This window comes from Diadema antillarum, unplaced genomic scaffold (assembly GCF_040938485.1).
Source record: "Diadema antillarum isolate AM-2024a unplaced genomic scaffold, OU_Dant_1.0 seq00002388_RagTag, whole genome shotgun sequence".
Classification (NCBI taxonomy): Eukaryota; Metazoa; Echinodermata; class Echinoidea; order Diadematoida; family Diadematidae; genus Diadema; species Diadema antillarum.
This window is the reverse complement of record NW_027273000.1, coordinates 9770-30917: the sequence shown is the minus strand read 5'-3', so window position 1 is coordinate 30917 and position 21148 is coordinate 9770. Positions and strand designations below refer to the sequence as shown.

Below are 21148 nucleotides of genomic sequence, written 5' to 3'. Positions count from 1 at the left end.
TCATTTACTTTTTTTTTCTAAAATGCAGTCACACATTGATGTGACAGAGGTTAGAATATCAGCAACATGTCAGAGACAATGTACCAATATGAGACTTAATAGGTGCTAAATTAATTTTCCTGTGACACATGCCCTTATAATATCTCTGTTTCTCTATCTACTGGTATATTTTTTTTTTCTGAATCTGTTACGATTTTGCATTGATCTCGTATTTTCACTTTGCTTCTTCTGTTCAAAATTCACCTTTTCATGCAGCCCCAGTGTGAAATTTGGGCCTACAAATTAGTTTTTCAGTAAATTAGAAAAAAAAAACGTAAAAGAATTCCAGTGCATTTTAATTCTTGAGGAGCTGTACAACTGATACATCATTGCAAATATCACGTAGCACCATTTACACAGAAAGTACTTGAACAAGCATGAGTACATGAGACTAGTACAGTGACTTGTATTTCAATAAGAGAAACTGGTTCATTATTTGATATTAATATGACTGTTAAACCAGCAATTCTGTTGTCAAATACAAGAGTTGCCAAATGACACTGGCTTGATCTTTTGTTTGTAACATTGCTAAAAAATTTGGTCTTTAAGCACTTTTCTTGTTAAAAACAAGAGCTCCACTGATGGAATTGGTCTCTTCCTTCCTGTAGGTAGCCCAACTCTGTTTCCATCCTCAATCAAACAAAGGTTGCCGTGGTGCTCTCCGTCAGCATGTCAGGGTCAGAATCAAACCTCCGGATTTGGTCCTCTCTATTATGCGAGCAGGCAAAAAGAAATATATTGTAATAAAATATATGAAGTAATAATACAAAAATAATAAAAACAAAACCACACACACATATACGCATGCCCATCAAGATAAAAAACCCAAACACAACAACCAGATAAGATGGGGAAGGGGGGGGGGGGGGGGGGGGGGCAATGAATTATCAATGTAATATATATATACCGTTATTCCAACTTCCATCCGAGTCCCTGAAACATTAACATTATTTGATATCCAGAGATCCAACTGTTACCTTTTTGTAGTATTTCTAACTTGTTTTTTTGTCTAAGATACTGCAGGTTTCATGAAATATACTGTTTTTCCAATATTGCATTATTACACATGGGTTGCAGGAAAGGTACAAATACTGTTTTTCTTAATTTTTTTTTTTTTCCAACCGTCAGAATACTACAATGCCAATTATAAGGTCGGTATCCCTGCATATCGATTATTGTTCATGCGGTGCTTTACTTGAATACCCATGTCTATCATATAACCAGGGCTCGACACTAACTTTATTTTTCGGTGGCCCGATGGGGCCACCAAAATCATCAATTTCAAATTTTTGGTGGCCCGAGAGAAAAATTTGGTGGCCGGAAAAAAAAAAAACATTGATAAAAGTCATTTTTAAAAAATAAGTCGCACACTCACTGCATGCATTTATGCATTTGCGGCGCAAAAAGTTACAAATTTATTGACACACTTATTGACACACAAAAAATTTTGGTGGCCCGAGGTGGGCCACCAAATTTGCCCTTTTCTGAAATTTGGTGGCCCGACTTTCATTTTTGGTGGCCCCGGGCCACCGTTAGTGTCGAGCCCTGATATAACTATCAAAGTTTGTGGCTGTGGGGTTTTGACATGTGTCTAATGAATGAACATGGTGATCATTCAAAAGTTTGTTAAAATCTAGCCAGATAAAAATATATTTCTAAAATAGGTTTATGTCAATCACAAAACAGTTACATGATGGTAGGTGTAAAGTAGGATCCCTTTTTTAGATTAATTAACAATTCTTTCCCTTACAGCTTATCAATCTAAAAAAAATATATATATGAATATCAAATATCTTTAATATATATGTACACGGGTATGTATGTATGTATGTACATCGTATGTATATAAATATCACATATCTTTTGTATGTATAAATGTATGAACCCTTTTAATCCATCTGAAGTCATCCAAGAAAGGAACAACAATGATCAAAGCAAATTTAAAATGGATCCATCTCAGATATGAAATTGATGATATAAGATTGAATAATTTGGATCAGACACTATCACTTGGTTTTCTTTTTCTTTTTCATTACCTGTGAACATCATGTAAAATTTGTACAAAGATTTCATGGACAGCCAATCAACAGAAATCATCAGAATACACAATGACGCTATCCCAAACAGGGAAAAGGGCATGATAAAGTGATATCAAAATATATATCCCAAAGTATTGACAGTATCACCTTTAGTACGGCTGCCCCAACTATCGGCAAAATGGTACAATGACAAAAAATAGTAAGAAATTCACACACCTGTTCTTATCTGACGTACTCCGTAATTTCCGTGACCTGTTTGGGACAGTGTATCCAGATGGGGGTGGCATAAGCTACAGGGGTAGGGACAAGAGAGAAAGAAAAATATATGATGCCATGTGAATCAATCAATCGATCGATCGATCGATCATCGATCAATCAATCAATCAATCAATCAATCAATCAATCAATCAATCAATCAATCAATCAATCAATCAATCAACCAATCAATCAATCAATCAACCAATCAACAATCAATCAATCAAGTTATCAATCAATCAATCAATCAATCAATCAATCAATCAAGTTATCAATCAATCAATCAATCAATCAACCAACCAACCAATCAATCAATCAAGCAAGTTATCAATCAATCAATCAAGCCAATGAAGCAGAGATATCACATTGTAGTCACTGTTGAACAGTGAGTTACACAGACTGCAAGCTGATTTCCACAGAGTTATGGAAATCTAACAGAAATGGGTTATGCGGTTAATGCCAGTGAAGTAAATATTTTCCTTGATAAACAATTGCATAGTACTTTTATGCTACAAACCTTTTTAGCTAAAATACCAGCCTACATCAGTTTTTCATTCTTCAGAGAGAGGGAGAGAGATAACTGTTGTGACAAAGATTCCTGCCAACATTAGTCATCCATAAGCATGAGAGAGAGAGAGAGAGAGAGAGAAGAGAGAGAGAGAGAGAGAGAGAAAAGGAAGGAAAAGGATTGCTTCGATACAGGCTGAATTCAAGGAGAGAAAAAGAAAATTTAACTGGAACATATTACTGAGCACAGTTCCCAACACAGATTTCACAACATACCAGTGACTGGGTGTAGCTCAGATTGTGGGCGCTCTTTGGCCGGGTCTTGGGGGATGGGGGCGGAGTCACGGGAGGGGTGCGATCCCTCTTGTGGTCCTTGTCCTCCAAGTTCTCCGCCGAGCCCCAGAGACGGAAGGAGTTGCGGAAGGAGGAGCGGAGGATGGAGCCCAGCCTGGAGTGCCGCTTGGTCTCCTCCTGCTTGGGCTCCGCCAGGGACATCAGGTTGTGGGGCTTGATCACTTCGGCTGGAGGAGAGAGAGGTTTGGGTGGTGGTTGAGGTTGGGGTTGTGGTTGAGGTTAGGCGGTAACAGAGATAGGGAGGTAGAGGTGGAGGTGGTGGTAGAGGTGGGGGTGGTGGTAGAAGTTGGGGTGGTAATAGAGGGGGTGGTGGAAGAGGTTGGGATGATGGTAGAGGTAGGGGTATTGGTAGAGGATGGGGTGGTGGGAGATGTAGGGGTGGTGGTGGAGGTTTTCAGTGGTGGTAGAGGTGGGGATGGTGGTAGAGGTTTGGATGGTGATAGAGGTGGGGGTGGTGGTAGAGGTTTGGTTAGTGGTAGAGGTGGGGGTGGTGGTAGAGGTTAGGGTGGTGGAAGAGGTTGGGATGATGGTAGAGGTAGGGGTATTGGTAGAGGATGGGGTGGTGGGAGATGTAGGGGTGGTGGTGGAGGTTTTCAGTGGTGGTAGAGGTGGGGATGGTGGTAGAGGTTTGGATGGTGATAGAGGTGGGGGTGGTGGTAGAGGTTTGGATAGTGGTAGAGGTGGGGGTGGTGGTAGAGGTTAGGGTGGTGGAAGAGGTTGGGATGATGGTAGAGGTTGGCGTATTGGTATAGGATGGGGTGGCAGGTGAAAAAAAAAAATGGTTGGTTTTCTGAGCATAGATTTCATTACAATTGTAGGACCCCACCTCTAAAAACATGAGGTCACTACTGTCTCTCTCTATTGTGACATACACATTATATACATACAGTTCGGTTGAGTGGGAACCATTGAAAATACAGATTTTTTTTAAAAGCAGATTAATGTGGCTACATGAAACAAGAAGAAATGCTGTCAAGAATGTTAAAATTGAGAGCAAATGCCTGTACTAGCTGAAGGAAACTATTCTAAAACTGAATGTGATTCCTGTTTTTCCTTCTTTTTTTTTCAGAACAGATAAAGCTAGAAGAAGAAGAAAAAAACTGTAGACTTTATAATTGAGGTAACAAGATCAGCATGCTTACCTGTGGATTGGCCATGCATCATTTCTGTGATGAAAACAGAACAAAAAAGAACATATTTCATGAGATTTCTTTCTAAAATTGGTTTGAGATGGATTTGAATACCAAAATGATGAGGAAATGTGTAGATTTCCACACGGCACATGTATAAATATTGGTTAAAATAGGCTATGCTACCTAGTGTTGGTGTGTGAGGTTGTTAGTGTGCAACGATTGACAACAATAACACGTGTTAGAATCGTCTTAACCACCACAAATGACCAAAAAATAAAAAATAAAAAATAAATAAAATGGCATGTTGGTGCACTCAGATTAAAAGTTTCCTATATGGTGTAACAATAACAATACATATTCTGTGGTATACACATTATGTGCATAAATGTGATTGATATAGTAGTCGTGGAATTATCATACACTGAAAAAAAAAAACATGAATGTGATACATGTATTTCTTCTTTTAATAACGCTCATCCACCATCCCCCCCCCCAAAAAAATACAAAGTTTATCAGTTTTTGAACCACACAACCCCCCCCCCAAAAAAAAAAAATCAACACCAAAACAATTAGGCAACATTTTCATAACTCGATCATGTGTAAATGATCAACCGCTCGACTGTCCTTAAAATCATGACTGCCTGAAACAACAGCTTCCCAATTTTTACCACAAATTTACCACAGAATACTTCAGGCACATCAATGCAAGATTTATGTAGTGACTTGTAATTTGAAATGATTTAATCTCAGATGGGGTGAAAGACATTGGACAGAATGATGCAAATTTTGAAAACACAGTATTCTTGGAATTTCTCCCCCCCCCCCCCCCAAAAAAAAAAAAAAAAAATGTCCCACCTCTATATACCAGAACTTTATATTGTCTTGGTGACTAAACTGGGATTTACTTGTACTTATGAATGCAATACAGTAAACAAATATGACTCTCTAAGTAGGACTTTCAGAGAAAGAAGAAAAAAAAAAACAACAACAATCAAACAAACAAACAGAATTATGACTGCAATTAATCACCCTCACATAAGTTTTCATAAAGCTTGAACGCAAACACAAAATCAAAGCAGACATTTTTCTCTTCACTTGAAATACTAAATGAAATAAAAATTGGATCTAGATGTATTTTCATTTAAAAAGAGTTGCTGTTAGTTGTTCGTCTATAAATATGCCATAAATTGATTTAGAGTAGACATAAAAGTGTATTAACATTTCAAGCTCCTTGTATCCTGTTACTTAAGTTCTCACAATAAAGTCACAGACAATAAAAGCTGATAAATCTAGTTTGGCTGACAAACAAAAAGGTTAAGAGTTGCTCTCAAATTAAAAGCTTGATATCTAAAACTACACACCTCCAGTCTGAATTTTCAAAGTCTAGGAATATTTTTGAAAAAAAGAAAGAAAGCAGAGTATACAATTTCTTAAGATGCATACTACTACAGCATTTTGAGCGAGCCCATTGGCCCAAATCCCCAAAGGCAGTTTAAAATTAAATCCATGGTTTAAATTTAGTTCATGGACTATTAAACAAGCGTGAAATAGGCATACCTCGCACATGCGTGTATCACCATCAGCGCACATTCACTATTTGGTGGCAGTTGCAGTTTTGTCATGCTCATTAATACAAAAGAAATTGGCACAATCCATGGGGTAGATTTAAACTACCTTTGAGAATTGCAGTCATTGTTTATAAATGTCTAATCTTCGGCACTATTACTTGACTGCATCTAAACTTCCAAGCCAGATTTTTTTTTTTTTTTTTTTTTTTGGGGGGGGGGGGGGGTTAACTCTTTGCACAATCAACCTGTTCCATACTGAATTCTCAAATTCCCATAGACTTAATACTTAGGCTACCAGGTTTAAAAATGGAACAGGATAAGTGGTGACCTGCTTTCTTACTTTATATGTGTCTGAGAAAGGATTTTAATAGATAAAGTGACACAAATCACATATCATTGGAAGCCTTGAAGTAAGGAGAAATATATATATGTGTTATTTTCTTGTTATAGTGACAGATCACGTCTACTGTATACTACTGGGCACTACTGGATTTAATAGCATGTACAAAATGCTGTCTGCTTCTATGGAAATGCCAAATCTACAATTTATGTCTAAATAGGCTTGTGGAGTATAATGTAGGTTGCGAAGTACTATGATTCCAAATATTATATCAATACTTTTTATTTTTGATCTCATTCTTCTAATGCAATGAATATTTCATGCCCTGATGGGTAATTTCAGCTGCGGTGAGGGAACTTTCTCTGAAATAGAACATGCTGTGGCGGCATTCCTCAATACTGTGTGTTAGTTTTGCTGGCAGGCATTGGGAGGGGGGAACGCACAATTTTCGGGCCAGCTACAAACTGTGAGTGCATGATTGGGACACAAAAACACGCTGAAAAGAGGTGAAAAGCGAGAAAATAAAAGAAAGATAGGTTAGAGAGACAGGGAGTGAACTTACCTCCAGAGAGTTGGGGCATAAAGCGAGGGAGGATATTGTTTGGCGTCTCTGACCAATGCTAGAGTTTCAAAAAGTTTCGCTTGGCTGGTATGTGGTATATATGCAGTCACACCAAACCACCACACACAATTCAGATGTACCCACAATTGGCATGCATGCACAGTACATACATGTACAGTGTTTGTACATACATACATACATACATACATACATACCACCATAGGCCTACATAATACTCCAGACAAACAAATGCTGTACACACAAAATCCATACAACGTACATTCATTGAAACAAATGTACACTAACAAACACACACACACACACACACACACACACACACACACACACAAACACAAAACACACATGTAAACACACACATACTAACACACTATTAAAAAAAATCACAAATCTTCTGTACGTGGTGCAGCAGACCAACAGACAGACACACAAAAATTCGGCAAGTGCTTGCTGGACTGCTAAAGAAATACACTTTAAGGTAACAAATATTTTTAGCAGCAAAAAAGAAAAAATGCCTGGTTGAAGACAGATTTGCTGACACATATAAAAAGAACAAGGTTCTTTTCTTTTCTAAAGGACAAACCATACAGCAATAAAATCAGTGAAGACTAGCAATGTGTTTTTCTTTATGATTTTTTTTGGGGGGGGGGGAGGAAAGGTGGAATGATTGTTTAAAAGCTTTAATATGTAGGCACACACTATCCCAAATTTATTACGGACAGGTAGGCCCTATAGGCCTAACCAGCTAAAACTGAACAAAGTCACAAAACTTGAGCTATGAGCCAGCATGACAAGGTGTATCTTTTCTCCTTCTTTTTCCATTTTTTGCACATATGCAGTTTTCTAATGATGTTCAAGTAAAATAGTTAGGGTCTTTCTGCAATTTCATACTTTAAGACGTATAAAAGTACTTCACTAAGAGTTGACAGTGGGGGGAGGGGTAATAAGAAAAGTTGTGGCTTTGCACTCGCTACCCAACTACCGGATAGTTAATAAGTTTTCTGGGACTATGTTCACTAAAACTTGGTTATTAAAGTGAGGGGAGCATGACGGGTGTAGCATTTCAAGCACATACACAACACAAACACAGACCTCAGATTCAGTTTTCAGAGACGCACGCTACAAGAGCAGAGTGCATTGACAGAGACTGGTTAGATTTAACAGACAACTGTACACACAGAAACAGGTGAAACAGTTTATATTAGCTTCGACAGAGACAACACCGCACATATAATATGTATAATGCAACTGGAAGCTTCGTACATTATTGTTAGTCACGTATATGCAAGAATTGAAGTGAATTAACAGACGTTTTGACTAGAGGAAAAAAAAAAGGGGGAAAAATCACAGAACACATCAGTGAGGTAGATGTGCCACAGAAGAAGTTCACAGAAATCGAAACATTACATAGTAGGAAGATTATATCTAATCATGCGTTAGATAAAGAATTTGTTAGTAGCTCCTCTATTCCTTTGGCTGCTTGTTACATCATCTCCTAACTTCATCATCACATGCAATGGTTACTGAATATATTTGACCCACTGTATGTTGTGTTATCTGACATTTTTCAGGCATATAGCTAAAAAACATATTTTTGTACGTTCCTTTCCAAATCGTTTACATCATACAATGTATGTCACACAAATAAGCACACAGTTCATGGTTGATAAATACCCCAAAATACAGTAACTGCGTGATTAATATTGATTGGTTGATTGATTAAATGCTTGATTGATATTTATTGATTGAAAAATGTGAACTTGCTCAAGTCAATTAATGAAACAACCAATTTCACAATAAAAGACATGCTATGTTTGGTCTAAAAACACCTTAGTTCAGCAGTTACACACACACATGTCCATAAAAATCAGCTTGAGAGAAAATAAAAAATACAGAGTGTTTCTTCCAAGGCAAGCTTTTTTCTTCTTTTTTATCTGTCAGCATTAATACACAGAAAATATGTACTAACAAACTAATCACAATGACATTGCATGTCATAGAATCTATCGTAAATCTGAGTGGACAAAAGGCAAAACCTTTCAAAGGTAGCATATTGCATGGTGTTGTAAGAAATGTAAAAAAAAAATTGCATTTCTTCATCATGTTACACTACGTATTACACATCATCTGGTCAGTACTACAAACATTGCACATACATGTATATGGCACAGAAGAGAAAAACAGATGTATGCTATAACGCTACTACTGTTGTAGAGGTTTATGTTAAAGACTGGGAATTCTGCAGCTTTTTACAACTTTAGCTATCATAGTAAATAAGAAATGGAGGCAGAATGTTAATACAAATCTCACATGGAAGTTTCAACAGGAGATATCTGTTGGATGAAATTTCTTTAAACGACTGTTCCTTTGTGTACAGGATTTCATTTCTCATGGAAATTATGACATCATTATTTGTAAAACCTGTGTCATGTGCAGATATGTACTCATATTCTCTTTGTCTCGATAACTTTAATGTTTGTATATAGGCCTATCCCATTTGGAAAATATGTGATAACTTTTCTCTAGCCTTTTAAACACAAACATTTCAAAAGGCACAGCGATTCCACAAATCTGATGCACAACTACCAGAAATCTACGCCGACCCCAACATGAACTTTCACTTCGTCCCTGCCGTGCGGAGTGACATCATGATCTAATGGGACGGACCTGGCGTCTCAATTAAACTTACGGGGAGACAAGGTTGGAATTATGACATCAATAGCACACATTTTAGACAAACGATGGTGTTAAGAGACAGTTAGAGTGAACGACACGACCCAACGAGGGGATGGACAGAATGGAGATGTGAGTCGGCGTTTGGTCTCGTGAATCTTGTGAATGGAGAGCAGAGAATGAGCGGTGAGGGGTGTGAGTAGGAGGTGGATGAGTGGGCAGGAAAAAGTATACCATAGGAGAAAAGTACATTGCCCCCATTTTTTTTTTTTTTGGGGGGGGGGGGGGAGGAGGAGGAGGAGAAGAGGGTGAAGGAAGATGGGGTGGTTCAAGGGCGGGGCGGGACATTGGCCATTACAGCACCGACGACAGATAAAAGCCTGTCGTGCGGTGAGGAAGATGAAGTTATCCCTCTGCTTGCATCATCAGCAAAACACCGCTCTCTCCCAGATTCAAGGTTCTGCCTGGCGGTGCTGTCAACGATGCGGTAAAAATTTTGCCCACCGGTACGACGACGTGACGGCATAATTACAGACTGGGCCGAAAATCATGACATGCACGTGAGATGGCTAAGAGGACAAACGGAGACAATGACTGACTGCCGACAGAGAAGAATTCAAAAAAAAAAATGAACCACACCCGCTTAAAAGTTTAATCAATCCAATAGGAAGAGAAGAATGCATATAAAACCTCAGCTGTAAACGTGACAACAACCATAGAGAGAGATAGAGTGACAGAGAAGAGGGGAGGGGGGGGGGAGGAAGACAGAAAGAGCAAGAAAGAGCGAGAATGAGTAAAGTTTGATTTCCAAGCTGTAAAACTTGTGTTTTCTCTGTGGTGAAGCAGTGCTTGCCAATTTGAAACATTTCTTGTTTCTTATCTCTCCTTTTTTTTAAAAGTGCAAAATGCATCCAGAACAGATAAACAGGCACACTATGGAAGGTACATTCACTAATGCACAACAATCTCATCCTTTGTCTATTCTATGATAAAAAAATGGAAGACAATCCTTTCAATACACAATATTAAACTCCCAACTGGGATTTTGTGACTATCCCCTGATTTAGCATCAAGGTTTATACCAATTTCCATCTGTGTGTTCTGAAAAATTGTCACAATGTGCTAGCAAAGAGTATGTGAGTCCAGGTAGTGATGTAAAGATTACAAGCTGTGAAATGAAAAGAAAACCAGGGGTGCACGTGAGCTCCTCATTAAAAAAAATAAAAAAATAAAAATATGATAATAAAAATTGGGCACAGTTTAAAGGGAGGGAATGCAGACTATGGCCAAGTGTTATGCAAGGGAGAGGTAAAGCAAGACAGACAGACAGACAGACAGACAAACAGAGAGACAGCATGAGACAATGATGACAAAAGATGAGACAAACATTGTGGGTGTGATTGCTACTTATGAAATGAAAACGAAGGCCCCGTTTCATATAACTTATTTTCAATTACAAGTTCCGATAGTTGTTACTGTACAAGCTACTGAAATCCTTGCATCTGATTGGCTGAGAGCAAGTTTGTCATAGAAATGTGGCAGTTGTTACTGATATCAAATTCTATGAAACAGGACCCAGGTCTTTATACACCATTTGTCTAATGTCTATTGAATTCTGTCATTATTTATCTTGTATAAATCTTTTATCATAATCATTACAAGCAAGATATAATCTAACCCCCAGAGGTATATATCAGTGCATGGTCATGAGTGCAAGAACAGAGAGACCATTCACTATTTGTTTTATAAAACACCATAGATGATACCAGGTGCAGTCTGAGCCAATTAAGGCCTGAATAATCATATCATGAACAACAATGAGGGTACAAAACAGCAAGTTTGATGCAGAGTCCAGCACAGGCATTAGTAGAGTATAGTGATGTCATTGTAAGCGATCCCTAAACTGCTTGGCGACATTTGCACTCCCAATATTATATTGTGTAATGGTAGGCCCTACATTTTAATCACGTGAGGAGCAGTCGCCTGATCATGTAGCAATAATCTTGTCGGGGTGTCGTGCAATTATCGATAATCAATTAGTTGATTGCATTCAAATTTGAAGGCCGTTAACCCTGAAATATTGTCAAACACACAGTGCTATTATTTAAAGTGTAAAAACATACAGTACACATTAAACACAATATATTCCTAATACATGTACTTACCATTCTTATTGCATCTAGCTCTGACCGATAAAGTTTGACATAAATCTGGAAGATGCTACCTATTTTACAAATCTAAATTGGTTACATCTGTTCAGCAACCACTTTCTACTTTTGATGACATCTAACTTTGTCCTTCTACCTGCACACTACTTAAGTACTTTTAACTTGAACACTCACATGCATAATATACATTTTAAAAAAAAATCCACACTTATTACATACATTGAAGTGCACAACCATCTTAATTAAATACAAATTTCAGTAACCATGCATATACTAGGTAATACAATATAAAGAGAAATACATGCACTCTTCCTTTTATTCCTGAATAAAAACCTCCACACCCTCATATCAGGTAGACTATCAAAACTGCATGTACCGTTACACAATATATCATACATGCATTTATACTTGTATTCATCGTAGAAACTGTAAACAACTCCTTTTACATCTTTGGCACTTCAAGAAAGAGAGGGTCATATGTGCCATATAATAAACAGGGTTTCATAGGGTAATAATCTTCATATCTATGCCTTCAAATTCAACCTAATCCCAGCTGATTTTCACTATCTATAAAGATAATGTGCTTGCCAGTGAGAAATATATGTATTACCATAACTCCCTCCCTACCCCTTCAGATCTCCCAACCTTTCTGTCTGAAATGAAGCTGAAGGGTCTACGGCAATCCCTTCTGGGCAATTACCCCGGACCCTTCCCCTGACCCTAACCTTAATCCTAATCCTGAAACTTATCCCAACCCTAACCCTAATCTTCATTCTAACCTTATCACTAACCAGTATTTAACCGGGGGCAATTGCCCTCGGGTGGTAATTGCCCAGGGGGGCATTTCATGAAGCATTTTTGTCGGATATTTTTCTGACAAACTGTTACAAGCTACTGAAATCCTTGCATCTGATTGGCTGAGAGCAAATTTGTCCAACAACTTTGTCGGACAAAATACTTCATGAAATTCCCCCCTGATATGATTATAGCTGAAATACAGCTAAAGAGCTGAACTATTAGAAACTTTGTGACGCTTATAATAATAGTTAATTTACAAGATATGATTTTTGTTCTTTTTTTTAATTCCTACCCTCTCCCCTCCTCTCTTAATACCATAGTTCTTTGGTCATACTTTGCAGAACATCCAATATCAATCCAACTGGCCTGCATCCCCTAAAAAGCAGACCAAAAATATGTATCACAATTTTGACCAGGTCAAATGCAATCCATTCGTTTAATTCATACAAGGCATCAATCCCGCCAAAGTTGAATGAATTACTACACTTCAATTTCATCTCACTACTATAATCAAGACACAAAAATTTTGGAAGCTCTTGCCAAATTAAAAGGTGCTGCACTCCTTGTAAACAAAACAAACACAAAACAAGGAAGAAGAAAAAGATGACTGATTTGACTTCTGGTTCTTGGATCTTTATCTATGCAACAGTCCATCAAAAGTTTTTCTGCTTACAAGTATACCAGCAATCTGAAAAGAGTCCATCTGGCTTTTGAGAATCCTAGTGAAGATGCTGCCAAGTATCCCTCCATGTAACAAAGATAACTAATTCAAACCTCTCTGGGTCAGGAGTGTAAATCTCTACAGAGGATAAGACACACCCACTTGAGAACACATGGAAAAGACCGTTTAAACAAGCTCACTCACAATGAGGTACCGCTTAATTCAGCAGTCCAAATTTTCCAGTTCTGTATTTAGCTGATCTCACTTTTAGTACATTCAAAATGAGGTACAGGTTATAATGAGGTACAAATTGTAACATCAGCAGACCCAGTCCCTGTATCAGCAAACCTGGGGGGTGTTTCATGAAACTTTTTGTCAGTGATTTACACCGACAACTGTTAAAAGCTACTGAAATCCTTGCGTCTGATTGGCTGATAGCAAATTTGTCAGTGAAAACCTCCGACGAACTCGTTGATGAAACGCCCCCCTGATTAGAAATTATCAAGCTTTTATGAATCCCAGCGAGCAGTTCCACAAACTCATTTCGTGGGGGGAAAAGGAGGATGGGGTGGAACCCTAGAGGGTGAAAAAACTTGTCTCCTTGATCTTGACGGAGCTGTGCTCGAAGCGGGCGCCCATCAGCCTGTACCGCTCCTCGACAAACTCAAACTTGGTCGCCTCCGACTCGCATCCCCCGCCAGTCTCACCTTCGGCCTCTTCTATCGCTGCATAAGAAAGGTGACAGAATCACTGGGATGATGTTCTCTTGTTCGATACACTCACTGCAGAAATTCTCCAGCAGAGAAAATACTGGTTAGGAGAGCAGAACTTGATGGCGAAAAAAATCTCTCTCGCTCGTTAGTCTGTGAAATCAGACATCATTCCAAGTTAGTCACTGTGAAGTCTCCTCAACTTCTAACAAGACAATGCAACATTCCGTTTTTCTTTATCTCTTCCTTTTCTGTGTTTTTTTTTTTTTTTTCTGAGGAGGAGTTTTCTACACAGACTCGACGAATGCATCACGGCGCTGTAGTAGCACGAGAAGATCACCGAAACAACACTGGCATGCATGCAGACACGAACGAGGAAACCATTCCACATCGACTGACGAAAGCTTGACTGACACACACAAAAAACACTGGGGGGAACGGACAACAGTTCAACAAACACTTTCACTTACAATCAATTCTATTGCCCAACAACGGCTTCTTTCCTACAACAAGTACATCGTGAAGAACTACAAACCATGCCAATGGACAAGTCGAGTACAAATCTCACGATAAGCAGAGCAAACATCAATACAAGAGCAGGTCCACAAATCTATGCAACATCCTAAGAATAGCAAACAAGTTGTTTGTCTGTGCATGAATATGAACACAAGATCATACAAAACTGAATAAAAATTCTGAATAACAAATTTTGATGAATTTTTGTCCTCCATAAGTACTTTAAAATATCACTTTTACCTCAACTATTTTTTGAAGACTTGCATTTACCCGGCAAATATTTTTTTTTTTCATTTCTACATCACCTCTTTGTAAGGAACTCATCCATCTAAATCAGGAAAAAGAGTATCAACTTAAAGTAATATTAAGACCATCTGATTTCAAATGTTCTCACTTCTATCAGTGTAAACAAGACATAAAAAAGACGGATGATTACAGATTCACGTCCTGATACTAGGAAAGAAACCATGTGAAAGCAGAGGCTGCAAACATCTGATATTTCTGATCATAAAGCTGGATGGCTTCTAGTATCCACTAAAAGCAGGAAATGATGATTTATATGCAGAAGGAGAAACTCTATAGACATATGTAAAGATGCATACCATTGCTAACTTGTATCTTTAGTTTGCTATCTGTGCTTTACCACTCAGACTATTAAAAAAAGCAATTCTGGTGTTATACACAACTTCTTAAGTCACTTGAGGAAGCAGCAACTAAATCTCCCAATTTCCTTAACTATTAAGATAGGAGTGAACAGACGTAAAAACACAAAAGTTGGACTATTTTTTGCCATGTCTGCGCCGTAGATTAAACAAATAGCTCCATCCTTGCCAATAAAGGGACAAAATCATGGTCCATCCACACATGTAAAATTCCTATCATAGATGGATGAGTCACTTAGCACTGGAAGTATGATTCATAGTTTGATATTCACCACTACAGGGGGACAAAATGTTTCCCGTTATGACCACTAGTGTCCCATTAAATATGCTAGTACTTCCACAATCAGTATGGCACTGGTGCCAACACTGTCTCTATGTCAGTAGACTATCAATACTCTCCCTCTATATGCACACACACCTGAAATAATTCCTCGAACATAGTGCTGTATATATGAATCACCACTGCATCTTAAAAACATCATATATCTATTCCAAATAGAATTGTATGTATAAGATTTTAGTACTTAAGTTAGTTCATGTTGTCAAATTTTACAAACTTCTCATGAGCAATAGTTTTGCCATACTCGAATCTGAATCGTACTGTATTCCTTTAATGTACTGATTAACACGTTATTTTTTAGTACCCGATTAGTCCTCCATTCCCTTGCACAGTTTTAAAAGCTCCTTAACTTACAACATCTTTTAGTTGAATCATACAATTAAGTACATCATAAATATGCTTAAAAATCCCTGCATTCTAATGAATTAAGAAGGGTTTCATTGTTGAACAGAAAACAATGGCTTTTCGTAAGTGCCTAGAATTATACTAAAACAGCCCTGTCTTTCTGCAGTAAGTGCAATTTCTTAATTTTTCCTCTGTGCTTGTCTGTAAGTAATCATATCTTTGATATTCATGGTGCGAAGTAGGCACAGCAAAATAACACTGTGTATTTAAGTGAATTTCCGCATGAAATATGAATTCATAACTGGTTACCCTAAATAGAACAATCATGTGCCAGCGATTAAGCAAAAGATGAATTGCTCTATGTGATATCTTGTAGAGCTTATTGAGCTATAAATTTGATGCAAGAATTGACTTGAGAAATTATGCAGGAATCATCTGATCATTCTGTTGATTTTCGTGTCATGTTAAACATATTTTTCTAATGCTGTAGAATCCCAGATATGATCTACGCGACACTAAAAGACTTCACAGAAGTCGGGCTGATTCACACTGATGCACTTCCAACTGCACTTTTGACACATAAGATAAACAGCAAAGTACCATATTGTATCTTACGAATCAATGTCATCAATTGTCTATGAGCAGTCATATGAATCTGGTTTTCAGTTTGGTACTCTTATTCCAGCACTAGAGCAAAGTTGAGAATACATACGACACACCAATACCACAGCAATTTGAGCTGCATTTGGTGTGAGAACAGATGGTAAATTTTGATCACAATACGTAGTGTACCTTCCGTACATACAGTATGTACACATGTACTGGCGTTGGCCTCACCTTCAGTATGTCAGAACTTGAATAAGGTTCGCAGATGGCACTATAAGAACACACACTTTACATTTCCTTGCAGACACTGTTGTAGCAAGCTGTAAAGCACATGGCTCTGTCTGGATCCTAGGTCCTGTAAAAATATTTGCTGACAAAACGAAATATTCTATTCCACAACATTGATCACGATCCACATCATATAATGGGTGTTGGATATCATGTTGATTCTGTTGTCGTTAATGATACACAATTTCTCTCGACCCTAGGTTCGAAGTGCTACTTTGATGGCAAGTCTATGACAAGCACATTCCAAAATTTTGGCAGTTACACTGCGTCATACTTTTCTCTATCGGCAAAAGGCACATCAAACACATTAAATATATTATTGAGGGCATAAGGCCTCATTTCTGTACTATTAAACAAATATCTACTGCTTACCATACTCTCTTCCCAAATCCTCACTCATCCCATTTCATTTGTTTACTTACAGTTTGCGAAAATCTTCAGTTTTCGTTCACTGAGACTTGCAGAGAGAGAGAGAGAGGGATAGACAGCAAGAACCGACAATGGTGTCTGACAAAAATGCATATTGCATTGAATGCGACATCCAGGAGTAGTCACATAATGGAAAAAAAAAAAAAGGGAGAGAAGTTTTTAGTATGAGAGACCGAAGAGCACATACATGTGAAAACAATGGCAGACAGATGTTTGATGGATTAACACAAAATGGCACGCACGTATAGTGTGACATATAAAGGCATAAGTGTACAACAATATATACGTTGATACGAAGAACTTTACGATACATGGTCTAACCACTAAATGCTTTTCTACGAACATATCACACAATGTTTCAGAAGGACAGGGACAGTTTATCTACTCATTTTTCTCATCTATCACAATGCAGCCATCATGCACTTGTAACGCTAGATAACTTACATTTTGCAATTCTGGTTGGTTCCAAGGAATTAAACTCATAAAAGCAGCAGTACTCTTTCACACAAGCTCATAAACGTTGTCATTAATTCACAAAAGTACATGTACTTCTATTTTTTTCTTCTACTTTTTGATTGGCATAAAGTGGCCCCCATTACTTTCTGCAGAGAAATTGCTGTTTAAGGTCAGTCCACTTGTCGTGGAGGTTTCTCTCTTGAAGGCTGTTCTTTTGCATCTGTACATACATCATGTCATCAAATTGACTTTTGTATGCCAGTTATTACCAATATCTTTCATCCCCTTTTCTCCGATCAATACTGCTGACCTTTGACATCACCTCAAGGGTTTTGTTTAACCCTTGGAACACACAGATCTGCAAATTGTAGGCAAGGAACATGGTAGGACGCTTTGAAAAAACTCATCACAGTCAGTTAGGAATTCTCATCAGTAACTGCAAGCAAAGCTCATTCGCAAAACATCAATGCAAAAAAAGTGAACGAGTAATCATCAGGCAAGCAGTGCAAAACATTGCATCAATACATGCTATTAGTATCAAGTGCATATACATGTACATTGTTACATTTGTTAAAAGCTATAGCATGAAAAGCAGTTAGTAGCTTTTAATTTACAAGGTATATAATATATAAATCTATAATTTGCATACAGAACTTTACAAGATTCATTTACGCCTACTTGTAAAGGTAATAATGACCCAATATAGATGTACATATTCAATTTCTCTTGATTATCATACTTATTGGCACATAATGAATTGGTTTATATGATATACCTCCATCATAGAGTAAGAGGTTTCTGATAGACAGAAAGTGTTTATATAAAGAGTAACACCTTGGGACAATATATACATGTATATAAATATGCACAATCATCAAGAAATACATGAATATATATTTTAAAAAGATGTCACAAATATGGCCTATTGCAATCTGTTGCAGCCCTCTGACCAAGAATAATATATTTTTGCTCAATTTTCCGGGGGCTCTTTCCTTTATTCTCTCCCGAAATATGGAATTTCAGTTCAGGTTTCCCTGAAAACCCTCTATTAATGGTCATGATAAAATTCAAGTATACAATGTATGTGTGTATACATATATTCTCACTATGTGCAAATGGTAATTTCGATACAGGTTTTACATGATTATGAGTTAAAATCAAATATGAATGTATATTGTATAGATATATATTGGAATGTCTGACCATAGAATAAATGGAAGAAATACCAGGGTTAGTCAATGATTATATCTTGAACAGTACAGTGACAGTAAACATCTGGCACCTATTAAGGCCGCCCACTATCTGTAGATCTCATTATGCAATTATATGTTTCACAATACATATATGTATGTGCTCCCAATAATTGGCCTTCCCCTCTCCTACAAACGAAAAGTAAGATTGATCACTAGACTTTAATCATGAGAAAATGTCCACTTTTCAAGTCCTTCATGAAAAGATTAACATGGAGGATATGTCCTAGATGCTATTCCCTTTTCAGGTGGGAACAAAGTGAAGATGGACCCCCCATTCATGGCCATTAATCCTATCAAATTGTTTTCATTGCACAATCTGTACTTGATGCAAAATCACATTGATTCCTAAACAATCATAAATGGGAGTCAGAAAGATTGTCAGCGTGCACTTTTCAGTTCCAGCTAGATTTTTCTTTTTCTTTTTTGTTTGTTTGTTTGACTGATTGACTCACGTTCTTTAGCTGATATAAACCAGGATGAATCATGTTTCATACCATTCTTTCTTTTTTTTAAAATCAACATGATTTGCTGTGACTATTGAAGGAAGTATGCTCACTGATACACATCTTTCTAGAAAATCAGACCCTTCCCTGGGAATGCCTACTGGGGGCGCTAGTGATGTGGAATTTGTTGTCACCAAGGGTAAATCAGAGCCATAATATTCATCAAAAGACATATGTTTTTATACCCCTAATTTTGGGGAGACTGGGTAATATATAGCAAGTTGATTGGACATTAAAAGAAAGGGGGGGGGGGGGCAGAAGTTTGGTGGGGCAGCAAAAAATTCACTGCTCCATGTACGGGAAATCACAGACAGTCTCTAGCTGGGGGGTCAGGGAGGAGCGTCGGGGAGGCTTGCTGCCCGAGCGGCGGAAGGACAGGCGATTGAGCACACGGGACAGGCCCCGCCCGCCATTCCCCTCCCCATCCTCGGGGAGCGGGGACGGGAGGGGGCTCCTTAGGGGGTCCGACTCCATGCCTATGATGTCGGTTGGGAGGCTCAGCTTACGTTTGATGTAGTTCGAGGCAGCACTCTGCAGGTAGTGGCGGGGCTTGCGGCCGCTGTAGTCGCGCTTGTCGATGTCCGCATCTGGACAGAGAGAGAACCAGACAAGAACAATAATTCTTTCAGTCATGTCATCATGCCCGAACAGGTACCTGGAACTTCAGGAACATTTCCATAGCCTATTTGTATGTGTGTATGACCCTATTCACACTTGAAAACTAAGGGCTGACCCCGTCAAAGGATTAGCATTGTATGTTTTGTAAAGCATTTTGTTTCTTTTCTAAGCCACAGTCCAGAGGTAAAATGGGGACAGGGGGAGAGAAACTTTTTAGGGGGAGGGTGAAATCGTTCTACCATTTCCACATTCAAGAGGGGGAAAAATTTACCCTGTTGGGGAATATTACAAGTGGGCCAGAGTATTAAAGAAAGTTATTGCATTTCAACATTTTGAGCATTTCAATGAAACTAATAATAGTGGTCGCAACCACATACGCATTGAACAAGATGGCGTGATCTATAATAGGACAACGTAAAGATGAGGTGAAGTCTTGACGGTTTACTCACGGTACTCTGTAACCAGGAACTGCATGATGGCTTCTTTGTTGTGCATCGCTGCTATATGGAGTGGTGTGTAGCCCTGAGTCAAATATAGGAGAAAATAGAACCAAAAAAAAAATGCCATTAGAAAGGCCCATCTCAGCATTCAATATCCAAATATTACCAATATCATACTTTATGACTACTGTCATAAATGAACATCACATTTCCATTAATGTTAGCAATTATGATAATAACAATAGCAATAGGAATATAATGATAAGAACGTGTAAGATATGCAGTGACAATCAGGAATGCTGATTTATTGACAACAAAATGGTGATATTTCCTGCAGCAAATTTTCCATGGTCTTGATGGGTAAACATCTACAGGTAATCACACTTAAAAAGGTAAACCCCCCCCCCCCCCCCAAAAAAAGAAAAAAACCAACAACAACAAAACCACATACATGTCATTACACACCTTGTCCAGGACTCTCAAGGACATCAAAGATAGGAAAAATGGACATTTGTCCCCTTTTTCTAAGAACGATCTTTGCCGCAATTGCCAAAGATCACCGTGGCGACCCGACATTAACAACAGCTGGAGGCGCAGATTGCGTGTAAGGGTATATGCCCACAGATCATCACACAAATTTTTGCCAAAAGCACTTCCGATACCACCAAGGGAGGACGGACAATTACATGTCCACGAGAAATGCGGCAGCCAGCGAGAAGCGAGAAACGCCATTCCGTCTCAGATTCCAAGCAAGGGAAAATGCACCAAAGGGAAAAAAAAAACTTAAGGCTGTACATAAGCAGCACCGGCAAACAGACTACACAACAACAACAAAAAAAAGGAAAAAAATCAGTGAAATCCAACACA

The 21148-nt window shown here is 38.2% G+C and overlaps 1 protein-coding gene across 1 annotated transcript; it reads right to left on the bottom strand.

Annotated features, from left to right (window-relative positions):
- Nucleotides 1-538: 538 nt before the first annotated feature.
- LOC139714696 (ankyrin repeat domain-containing protein SOWAHB-like) lies at nt 539-20422 on the bottom strand. The gene is made up of 6 exons (XM_071626369.1): nt 20291-20422; nt 19730-19810; nt 4337-4360; nt 3117-3361; nt 2295-2368; nt 539-747 (listed from the first exon to the last, which is right to left on the bottom strand). Exons 1-6 carry the CDS (start codon nt 20406-20408, stop codon nt 675-677), a joined length of 615 nt encoding a protein of 204 aa, XP_071482470.1. The 5' UTR covers nt 20409-20422; the 3' UTR covers nt 539-674.
- Between the last annotated feature and the right edge of the window lie 726 nt (nt 20423-21148).

Bases quoted from the DNA above. Each gene is read 5' to 3' on its own strand.
- LOC139714696 (XM_071626369.1), bottom strand. From the start codon at position 20,408: ATGGCATTTTTTTTTTGGTTCTATTTTCTCCTATATTTGACTCAGGGC. The intron at 19,811-20,290 runs GTGAGTAAACCG...CTCTCTGTCCAG, and splicing joins GTTCCTGGTTACAGAGTACC to ATGCGGACATCGACAAGCGC. The intron at 748-2,294 runs GTGTGTGAATTT...CTCGCATAATAG, and splicing joins AGTACGTCAGATAAGAACAG to AGAGGACCAAATCCGGAGGT.